This window comes from Amia ocellicauda, chromosome 17 (genome assembly GCF_036373705.1).
Source record: "Amia ocellicauda isolate fAmiCal2 chromosome 17, fAmiCal2.hap1, whole genome shotgun sequence".
Taxonomy (NCBI): Eukaryota; Metazoa; Chordata; class Actinopteri; order Amiiformes; family Amiidae; genus Amia; species Amia ocellicauda.
In genome coordinates, this window is record NC_089866.1 from 16,836,201 (window position 1) to 16,848,252 (window position 12,052).

Consider the following 12,052-nt stretch of genomic DNA (forward strand, 5'->3'; position numbering starts at 1 on the left):
TAGACGGAGATTAACACCGAAACAGATCTAGCATTTATGTCCCTCTGCAATGAATGTTTTATAAAGACTGCACAAGTGGGAACGTGTTGGCACGGAAGCCTGATGCACTATCCCTCAGAACCTCCAACAACCTGGGTTCAGTTCAAACCCGTGACACTGGGGAAGCGAGGAGCGCTCGGCTTTGCCCAGTGGATAAAAGTTCATGCTGGCAAAACCAGCTGTAAAGAATTTGGCCTGACCAATCTTGCAGAGGGAATTGGCAGAGGGAGCTTGGAGGCCATTTGCCTTTTTGCATACAATGCCACTGTCAATCATGTATTTATCTGTGTGTGTATGTGTATAAGTATGCATGTATGTTTATATGTGTGTGTGTGTGTGTGTGTGTGTGTGTGTGTGTGTGTGTGTGTGTGTGTGTGTGTGTGTGTGCGTAAAGATGTCACCCAGCCACACCTGATTAAAGGAAGGAAACGTCAACTGAGGGGCTGATATAAAATTATAAAATTAGGCACAAGTTTTTTGGTTTATATCTTCACATCCAGTATTATATCTCCTTCAGCCAAGACATGGGAAGCACAGGCATTGCCAAGCTTCCAGGTCGCCTCAACTGCCCTAAAAATGACCTTAAAGTACAACATATACATGAAGCTACTGCTTTCACTTGGACAGCATTTAAATAGTGCTGTTTGAGCTGACACTGTGCAAAAACAATCACCCAGGGAGGGTTTTCAGCGAGGCAAGCTGTGGAAAAGCATTTCAAGGTATTATTTTTAAAGACAGAAATTGCAGCTGAATATTTAATATTGTACATTTAGCACAGAAACAGGGGATATTGCATTAGAGTCCTGCCTCATCGTTGCCTAGTTAAATAGGGAAAAGTCCTGCATCAGACAATATGCAAGACTGTTTTCCCTTACTGCCAGTTAAATGAATCTCGAAGAACCGGTTTTCCCCACTGGCAGAGCAAATGCGACTCCAAGGACCTTTTATTTTCCAGCCACTGGGTACATCATTAATTAGACCAGAGGCCTAGCTTATCAGAATAACTATTTAAAATATTTGTTGTCTTAAGACGTACAGTTGGGTGCTCGATGCTCAGGGTGTCATCCTCTGATCAACAGAGCCTGAGACACAGTTCAATACAACTGCGTACTAATCCAGAAACAAAACAAAGCATCTACACATCTTCTCAGCTGAGGAAAGTTTACTGCGGGATAAAATGTGATTTAGTTTTTTCAGATTGTCTGGACACCCACATGAACCCACACATTCAAACGGCACCTCAGTCCCCCCTTATACTAAATCTGCTTAGTAAGAGTGACTTGGGTGGCCAGTGAACCTGAGGACTGGATTTACATAATTTAAAATGGCCTCAGTCAGGGAAGCTGCGGTCGTCCCGGTTTGCCTGGGTCACTGGAAACCCAGCTCTGAGTAATTCATGACTTCGAACAGAGACATCGCCTGAAATGGATGTCAAAAGTCACAAAAGCATACGAGACAGAGCCTGCGAGGTGATGTGTGTGGAAAAGACATGTAATTGTTAGCAGACCATGGTCAGGGCTCTGTTCTAACACAATATTTATCAGTTTGAAGCTCTATTGCTCCGGGTCTTATAAATTACGAGGTTCCCGACATTGCGTGTGATGGTGAATTATAGACGATGGCTATTTCTGAAGCCCCTTTTATCTGATTACATCACACAATTTCAGCAAAGCCTTTTTTTTTGGAAGAGTAGCAGGATATGCAGTAAACACAGCTTTGTTCTGAGTTTTTTTTTTTTTTTTTTTTTTGCTTTAATCATAATCCTATTACTACTGCATCTTATAGCAACAGAAAGCCTCCCCATGTTTATTTGCTGACCTGTCTTCACCTGTGTGAAACATGGCGTTTTTCATTTAGAAAGCTACAATATTTTATATACTAGCATCCAATCAGCTTCTGTTTTCGTTTTATGACACGAAGACCATTTTTTAATTCACAATGTTCTTCCTGGCTTATGTCACTTAGGAGAGGAGGATTAAATAACAAACATGGAGGCAAAGAGCCTTCTTCATAATTACAATCAAATTGATTATGACCCGTAGGAATAAAAATCAGTTTTTAGAGGTTTTTGAACAATATACTACACAAAAAACAAAATAAGTAAGCATGGCAGAAAAACCCCAAAATATATTAATCCTATCAGTTGCAGAGAACAACCCACAAATGCAATAAACCGCTGCAGAATGATTGTGCGTTCATCAGTACATCACCGAAAGCAGTGAAGGCTGAGACGGTCACCTTCACTTCATTGATTGTAGTATTAGAATAAGATATCAAAGATTGCAATCATATAAAGACAAAAATCTTACTCAAAAGAACACTGACACCCAGTGGACACTGCAGGCCGAACCCCAAGAAAGAGTTAATATTGGAGATCGACGCACAACCTTCCACTGCCACCCCCAGCCCTGCCCCTACCCCCACCCCAGCCTGCACTAACCCTGTGCTGCAGCAGGGGGCAGCCTTGCACCATCTCCCTGACTTGTGTACAGCCGAGATAAGAACTCTGTTGAGCCTGATAAGATCAAATCTGTTTTAATGACTAATTTACACATTTTGAGTTAATGTCAAATATTTCTCTTGGTCGTGTGAGTAATCGGAACAGTTCAGGATCTTTGATAGATTACAAGAGATTATGTAGATGATGTTACTTTGATTTCATACTCGCGCACACACATTCCACTACACAACACTGCTAAATGCCAGGATCAACAAGCTGTTGAATATCAGTTAGCTGAAATACAGGCTGTATCACCATTTAGTTAAAGTATGCCTTTACAGGGGAAAAAACACGATTATGAAATGGTAATGCACCATAAAACAAAACAAAATTTTAGAGTAAATTAGGGGTACATCAAACCATTATAGGAATATTTCAGTTTCCATCTCTTAAGATTTGGAATTCAAGGCTTTCAAAACCTGAGCCGGCAGTAATCAGGAACAATTATTTTTGTTCGGTTCACTGTCCTGGCAGTTTAGATTCAGCGTGATTGCCCAGGTCACCAGTTGAATCTGCTGTGCGCGACACAAAACTAGAACAGATTGCTCCACCAGTGCTCCAGCAGATGTGGGCTGGCATTTGGACGCACGTATTTAACTTTGTGGATCGTTTGGTACCATTTTGTCTGCCACAAAATAATGAACTACAAGCACCAAACGTAATGCGCACCAGAAGGCTTACACAAATATTCTCTAAAGTACTTCTGATGGAGACCACATTGCTTCATAATTACTAACTTTCATGACTCAGGGATGCATGCGCCGCTTGAAGTTCAAAACTGTGTGTGGATGTATATGCCTGTGTTTTGTGTGTGCGTGTGTGTATGTATGTGTGCCATTTTTGTGTTGAAAGGCTTGTGTGGGCCTCTTCTCTGGGGTGTGAACAAAAGCCTAGCTGTTTACTTACTGTTAAGTGGGCCTGTCAAAACAGACAGGGGCAACACAAAGGAGCTCATGTGGTCAGAGCTGGGTCTTGTTTCACACTGAAATAGCAAGTTCCTGGTGTTAGCAGAGGCACAGACACTTTCGTTGATTGGCAGTTTTAAATGCATCTCTCAGTAACAGGGGGAAAAGCAATAATGCTTCACCTTAAGTATGCATTGCAATGTGTGGGAGGTAAGAATAAAGTAAACTACTGATTGAAGATGTTATTTTTGCAGGTCTGAAGACACATACAAATAACACTTGAAGGTATGGAAAAGAAAAAAGGAAATAGTCAGGAAACAAGACACTATACATCTAGAAAATAGAAAAATATGAAGAAAAGGGAAAAAAGATTCGTAACAGAAATTCATAGCCCTGTTTGATCATCTGAAAATAGTCATATACATATTTCCAGTCCACAGCAGTTCAGAAAAGCATACCATGGTGAATAATGTATAACGTAGTTTTACACCTCTTTTTTAACGGAAATGTTACAATTAACTATCATGAAAGGACTTCCCCCTGTATACTACTACAGATTAAAAGAGGAGTAGAAACGGCGCGTTCGTCCAAGACTGGTCTTTTCTAAAGCCCACTGTAAGAAGTGGATAATATATCTCCTGTAGAGAACTCTGGTAGATGTAGTTCTGCAAGCAAATCGAGTGACAGCTCAAACCTCCGCTCTCCCGCACAGCCTCAGACTTGCAGCTTTTCGCCGGCTTCCATTGCACTCCATGTCACTGTCAGACGACTTTGCTCTGTAATCATATCTTAAATCTCCGTTATCCAAAGCAAACGCCTTGCATCTATGGTTCGTAACTCACATCCAAAGTGCAGCATCGCCCATCTAAATAGCTGTCTCTTGAACCGGATGAGTGACGGTTTCCCCTCCTTTATTATGTCTCTCCAATCCAGTTGAGTGTGGCTGGACTGCAGCTGCAGTCGATACCAAATTAGAGATATTGAAATCTCAATTAGTCACTGCGTTTCCCTGAGCCACTCTTCCGACACAGTCCTGCTGCTCACAATGAGGCCTTGAATGACCTGATTAATGAATTAGAAATTACAGACGGATGTGTCTTGTAACCTCACTAATTCAATGTTCCCTTCCTTAATTGTTCCCCATTACAAGGTTACAATTAAATAAATAACTACATAATGCAGGCGTATTATGGCAAGAATGCTTGCAAATGATGATGGCATATATTTTACATATTTAAAAAAATGAATTGGAGCTTCTCAAAATATTCACTTGAGTAAGCTGCTCAGGCCAGAGGTTGTGCGAGGCCTGAGGGCATGACTGTGCTTTCTTTTTCTTTTCGTTCTTCATGCTGAGCTCCAGAAATAAAGTGAACCGTTCTGTGGGTATTGCCGGAGCCCCAGAGAGCTGCCTCCTACTGCAAAATAATGGTGGCATAAGCACTCCCTTAATGCGCCCTGAGAGGTCCGGAGGGAGCCGGCCGTGGACTCTGATGAATGGAGGTTAAGAACTCACGTGATCTGGGGGGTTTATGCAGCACGGTATCATTTACATTTTAAATGCCTCCACTGCAGAGACCTCTCGAGGTACTGTAGGCAAACCGCCGGGTGTCCAAAAGTAAATAACCAAGGGCAAGCACACACGCACACAGGAGCTCTGAGACTCAAGCTGGGTCGGAATTGAAGATGAGTGGCACAACCTTCCCTCTTTTTTGCATTAGCACATGCATTATTATTTGTTTCTCTTGTTGCCAGAACTAAACTAAACCAAAACAAATCCCAAAGGATGACAGTCATCTACAAACACGGGGAAGGGGTCATTGCATAGATTTTCGTTTGTCTCTGGAATTTAAACTCAGCTGAGAAAGGCAAGACACTCTCTGAAGGTCAGGCCATTTTGGAGAAAGAGTGGTGGGTTTGCCGAACAGCTCATTTACTCATTGTGTCAGAGCAGATAAGAGAGCGCCTTGTTTCAGAACAAAACCTATTTAGTCTGAGTAATAGCCCATCTCACTTTCTTATGTCATAACATTGAGTTTCCAGGGGTTCCTCATATTGTATTGTTTTTTGAAACAATTCAATCCGAGCGATGGCATAACCGGTGCGGCAACAATAACTCGAAATCAAATAAAAAAAACATCACACTGTCATTAATTTTTCAGAGAGATTCTTCTTTCATGTTCTAAGCATTTCCTGTGGTTTAAAAAAAAAAATCACCCACATAAAATGAGTGGTGGCTGCGATATAGCACTTCTGACAACTGGGTCTCCATTAAAATATTAACTCTTGGTTACAATATGAGATACAATGGAAATAAACCACAGTCTACCCATTGTACTGCAGACTCTTTGGTGTCTGAATATTATACACTAACACAATGCCAACCATCATAGGGAAAGGTCCACAAATGTTAATGTATGTATTTCTCCATGAGCTCGAACCCCGGGACACCTTCTTGTAACATTCAGATATGCAAAGCAGCCGGACCGTCGCCTGCGTTGAATCTTAAGTTACAGTCAACCCTCTGCGGCTGAGAAAAGCGTGTACCGATACTCTCATTAAAGGTCTTTTTCAGCTTCCTGATATAAATGAAGCAAATCCTGAACCACTAATGTGCTTTTGAGCGTTCTGCTTTTTCTAAAACATTCCACAGCTCCCAGGTTAGCGGTGATTAATCGGCGACTGCAAATGCGTCTGCAAATGCACTTAATTAAGTACAAATGGCAGTTCCTCTAGAAAGGAAAAACAACAAAACGGTTAAAAGCAAGAGAGATTGAAATCTTCGTTTATTAGCATTCCTGTGGTTATCCTTTAAGGCTGAAAAACAACAACATATTGGGTCTCACAGCGAAGCCTCCCTTTGCATTCGAGAGACAATTTGAGTTCACACGTTTTAACTGCATGTACACAGTTCTCAGTTCCCCCCAACCCCCTCCTTCATTTATTCATTTATCTTTAATTGGATTCATTATTAGTCGAGAAACATAGCCTGTTTTAGTAGCTTCCCTCCATCTTTCCATTTTTTCCCCCTGCTTGAAAAAAACCCCAATAGATTCGCCATGGACCAGTACTGTGTCTGTTCTCTCTCACGATAATCTGTGCCGTTGTCCTATCAGTGGAATCAGCTATCCCGGCTGCTCTGTAGCAAAGTAATAGGACTTGGATTTATCCGTATCATAGTTTACAGCGGCTTTCTGTGACTGAACTCTGCTCCACCTAACAGTTTACACGGGCTAATCTGATTTCCCTCCTAGCTTAGCTCTTAAAACATTTCCAGATATGCCACATCAACATAATCCCTTCAATTTTCCTGAATAACGCTCAAATCATCAACAGAAGCCACCTGGAAGACTTTGAGAGACCCAAATGCAGGATGTAAAAAACAAACGAATAAATAAAATTATCACTAGAGACCACAGGAGAAATGACAACCTCAAATCGACGGGAAAGACCCAGTGAAGGGGTGAACCAAACCTTTCGGACGCCTATTAAACTGAAATGCTTTTCACGGGGCTGTGCGAGTCAGTAAATTCTCCACATTCCTTTACTAATCTAGCGAGATTCACTACACTCCAGGCATGTTATAGTCTGTGTTCGAATGGGCCTAGTTTGAAATTCCTGAAGGTGACAAATTGAATCAATCACAAATATTTGTAACACAGCTAGGGTGCACAGGATTAGAAGTTCAGAGACGAGAAAAAAAAAAAAAACAGCGGAAAGTCAAAGTAACGTATAACATAATTTTAACTCTTTCCCTCTATAAACCTCAAACAAATGTGATATTTACAGAGTGCTGCTTTCAAGAATGCAATCAGCATTTAATGAATTGTGTGATTCCATACCTGCAACAGCTCTTGCATGTCATGTACTCAAATTGCATCCGTTCAACGGTAAACAGAGAGAGAGAGAAATGGATTATGCATACGTACGGACGAGGAAATTGAGATCTCAGTAATGATTTTCGAATTCTCACTGATTGGGTGCTCACAAGACTGTTAAGACCATTAAAGTGCAGCGAAGGGATTCTGTTGTTTGTGTTTTTATGAAAATTGACAGCGTGTTTGACCTTTCCGCGAGGAACGGAGTTCGAGATTCCTCCTTCCGCAGCTCAGGCCTGAGAAGTGAGAGGACCTCATACGTGCCTCGCTGACAGAAATACCCTGAAGCCTGAAAAGTGAAGGCGACCCCCCAGGGTTCTTTTAGAGACCCACTGTGCAGTAGGCCTGTATAAGTGTCTCCCTGGAGCTGTAATTGGATCCAGTCAGTGGGTTTACATTGAGGCCTGTTACACACCGACAGGCACTTTTCCCAGCTCCACAATCAAGTATGGAAAAACTCGCATCGCCCAAGTGTCAGACAGGGCCACGTGTCACGCAAGAGAGACACCAACCATATAATGAAGCATGCCTCTCTTGTATTAGAAGGAGACAAATACTATATTGGAAGGAAAAGCCAGGAAAGTGCTCATTATATTTCAAGAGATCGATGACATAGTGTTGGGCTTTCACTCAGTCACATTCTACAATATATCATCATCATCATTCTAATCTCAATGAATTTATATTACAAAACAAAACAAATAAAGAATACTGCATTATATGTCATGCTAAGTGTCTGAACCTGCACTGACCCCCATAATTAATCTGCTATTGGCTGCAGATGCCCTTTCACCCACTTACCCTGTTTGCTGGGTTTAAGCATTACCAGTACAAAAGTTTCACCTTGGAAGAAAATAACTGGCCTCTGTGGAGAAAGCCCACCCACACTGGATATCATATATACTGTTTATATTTCTGCCAAGGACATTTCAACCAGAGATAAAATACAAAGCGTTTCATCTGACTCAGTTCCGTCTGGATGATGGACGAAATGGTGTTTTATATGCATTGAATTCCTGGACACGAGCAGGAGGGAGTTTTTAAATGAGCTGATAAGATGACTAGGTACCAATTTCTATCCCGGCTAGCGACTGTGGGTGATAGATAACCTGACACTGCTTTTTCACAGGAAGGCCTTCCGCTGCACTTAATGCTTACATCAAGTGAATCAAGCAGTCTCCATTTCAGACGCACACCTTAAATCAGCCAGAGGATGATATTATTAACGGTCCATCTGCACTGGCAACACACAGCCGATTTCCCTGTCAAATATTTATATCCAACGTTTTCCTCAGATTGTGATTGGTTAAAGAGAGCTATTGTCATGTAGAACTGATAATATCCACACAGGTTTCTACAAAGAAGTTCTATTGGTTCACAAATTAAGAAAAAGGCTCAACTGATATGGTAAATACCAGAATCTATGAGGTATAAGACCCTACTACATACACCAAGAGATATACGCCACACCGCAAATAGGGGTTATAAACAATTGTTTAGGGAACTCTTAGAGAAAGTCCAAGGGATCCCCAGAAAAGCTGGGAAACAAATGAATAATAAAGTAAATATATTGTCAATGTATAATATCAAAACATACTTTATTCAAAATCTTTTTTAAGTATATAGTAGTGTATTAATTGTTTAATAATTGACACCTAGCTTAAAGCAATATATTAAAGGTGTTAGATTAGTAAAGCATTCAGAAGTGACACCGACTCTGTAATTAGGCCTTAATCATAACATTTACACATTAAACATGTATGTATGCATATTTCACATGTACACAATCCTAAAACATGTAAGAGAAGCCATCTTGCTCAGAAAGGAAGTTCTTCACAAAGTGGCTTATCTCTTCTGCAATTCTTTTTCTGTTTTGTTTCCTGTGTGGTTTCCTCACAACCTCCTGCTTTACAGACTAGCTGTACCAAACAGAAGAGCAGTGAAATAGTTGCGGCAGGTTGGAGACACGGATAGGTGATAGCTTCTGTGGTGTTAAAAGGACTTTTAGAGAAGTTATTTTTAACCAAGGGCTGGTACATCTGATTTTACCAGCCACGTCAGTCTTTAAAGCACTGTGCACCCAGGCGAACAGTAGCATCATGGAAATACACCTCAGCCCACAGATTTGGGGTTTGATTGGACTCAAACGCATTACACGTATAGAAGTGTTTTGGAACAATGAAAATGTAAGCGCATTGTAACACACTGGCTCCTCTCTTTGTTTTGTTTAAGACATATCCCACATATGAGCCTGCTTTCTTTCGAGTCGCAACTGAAAACTAATAAAGACAGCAACAAATGACTGCCAATTTTCCATTTGTTATCTGAAAGTTCCCTGGCCTTTCTAGTAGTCGTATGAATAGTTAGTTTCGGAGCTGGGGGTTTCCTCATTCCTGCGCCACATTGGGACAGCGCCGATTAATAGACATCAGTGAAGGTGAAACTAACCAGAAAAGCCAGTCACAATAACTCTAGTAGTTAATACTCTAGACTAAACCACCACTCCTTGTGAGTACACTATAATTGTAGGGAATTGGTTAGATCTGAGGTGAAACTAAGCCTCTAAATCCAATAATAGCGCTTTATAGTCAGTACATTAAAATGATATGCTATAACACGTGTTCGGCCATTTCCCCCCCTCAGGAATACATGTATTGATGCTTGTGAAAAATGCCACTATACCCAAGGATCGCTGACACGCCAATAAAACAGCCCCCAACAGACCTGCTTGTTCTTCTTCAGGGACATTTTCTTCTTCACCCGCTCCTTCCCGCGGTCCTGCTCATGCTCGGAGCTCCCCTCGTCGTCGTTGTAGCCGTTCTCAGGGAGGTCTGCCATCACACCGTTCTCCACATCCCGCCTCCTCTTCACAACCTGCCTCTCCCACTTCTCCCTCCTCTCCTGGGGCTTTAGAGTCACATCCTTCTTTATTGAGGAACATGAAGAAGAAAACGGACAAAAGGGAGGAAGAAAGAAAAAATTAGTCCCCACAAAAATCCCCCAGGTTTACGAGAAAATACAAATATGAATATTGTAGGAGTGGTGACACTGTCTTAATGATACAAAAAAGTGAGTTCAGGCAGGAGAAATAGTCATGTTCTCGGTTTCTATATTAGTTTGAACAAAGGCGTCTCTGGTTAACAAACTGAATTTGAGATGTCACCCCTCACAATTGACAAAACAAACTGCTTATGATCTACACTCACCTAAAGGATTATTAGGAACACCATACTAATACTGTGTTTGACCCCCTTTCGCCTTCAGAACTGCCTTAATTCTACGTGGCATTGATTCAACAAGGTGCTGAAAGCATTCTTTAGAAATGTTGGCCCATATTGATAGGATAGCATCTTGCAGTTGATGGAGATTAGTGGGATGCACATCCAGGGCACAAAGCTCCCGTTCCACCACATCCCAAAGATGCTCTATTGGGTTGAGATCTGGTGACTGTGGGGGCCAGTTTACTACAGTGAACTCATTGTCATGTTCAAGAAACCAATTTGAAATGATTCGACCTTTGTGACTTGGTGCATTATCCTGCTGGAAGTAGCCATCAGAGGATGGGTACATGGTGGTCATAAAGGGATGGACATGGTCAGAAACAATGCTCAGGTAGGCCGTGGCATTTAAACGATGCCCAATTGGCACTAAGGGGCCTAAAGTGTGCCAAGAAAACATCCCCCACACCATTACACCACCACCACCAGCCTGCACAGTGGTAACAAGGCATGATGGATCCATGTTCTCATTCTGTTTACGCCAAATTCTGACTCTACCATCTGAATGTCTCAACAGAAATCGAGACTCATCAGACCAGGCAACATTTTTCCAGTCTTCAACTGTCCAATTTTGGTGAGCTTGTGCAAATTGTAGCCTCTTTTTTCTATTTGTAGTGGAGATGAGTGGTACCCGGTGGGGTCTTCTGCTGTTGTAGCCCATCCGCCTCAAGGTTGTACGTGTTGTGGCTTCACAAATGCTTTGCTGCATACCTCGGTTGTAACGAGTGCTTATTTCAGCCAAAGTTGCTCTTCTATCAGCTTGAATCAGTCGGCCCATTCTCCTCTGACCTCTAGCATCAACAAGGCATTTTCGCCCCCACAGGACTGCCGCATACTGGATGTTTTTCCCTTTTCACACCATTCTTTGTAAACCCTAGAAATGGTTGTGCGTGAAAATCCCAGTAACTGAGCAGATTGTGAAATACTCAGACCGGCCCGTCTGGCACCAACAACCATGCCACGCTCAAAATCGCTTAAATCACCTTTCTTTCCCATTCAGACATGCAGTTTGGAGTTCAGGAGATTGTCTTGACCAGGACCACACCCCTAAAGGCATTGAAGCAACTGCCATGTGATTGGTTGGTTAGATAATTGCATTAATGAGAAATTGAACAGGTGTTCCTAATAATCCTTTAGGTGAGTGTATATAAGGGTACAATTTCATATTTACCATTGAATATCTCCAGAAATATGTTGCCTGATATAATGGATGTCTTTTAGTCAAAGGTTACTAAGAATTTCCAGAAATACAGGAACCCAATAAGAGTGTTCTTTCTTAGGTGTGGCAAGCACTCGGTTTTCCATTATTAATTTAAGTTTCTCTGAGCTTCTCTCTTTGCACAACTAGGCAAGAACATGCCTTTATCAACCAACCCCAAAGTGGCAATCCACACCAATAAGTGACACTCCACAGGATATACGCGTAAGTGGACCTTGTACCGTCATATACAAAAA

General features: G+C 41.7%; 1 protein-coding gene across 13 annotated transcripts in view; it reads right to left on the reverse strand.

Annotated features, from left to right (window-relative positions):
• fbrsl1 (fibrosin-like 1) overlaps positions 1-12,052 on the reverse strand; it is a 279,122-nt gene that overhangs the window by 208,006 nt on the left and 59,064 nt on the right. For all 13 annotated transcript variants that reach the window (XM_066690181.1, XM_066690186.1, XM_066690184.1 and 10 more), the window contains exon 2: positions 10,044-10,244. In XM_066690181.1, coding sequence (XP_066546278.1) covers positions 10,044-10,244 — 201 coding nt within the window. The remainder of the gene's footprint in view (positions 1-10,043; positions 10,245-12,052) is intronic.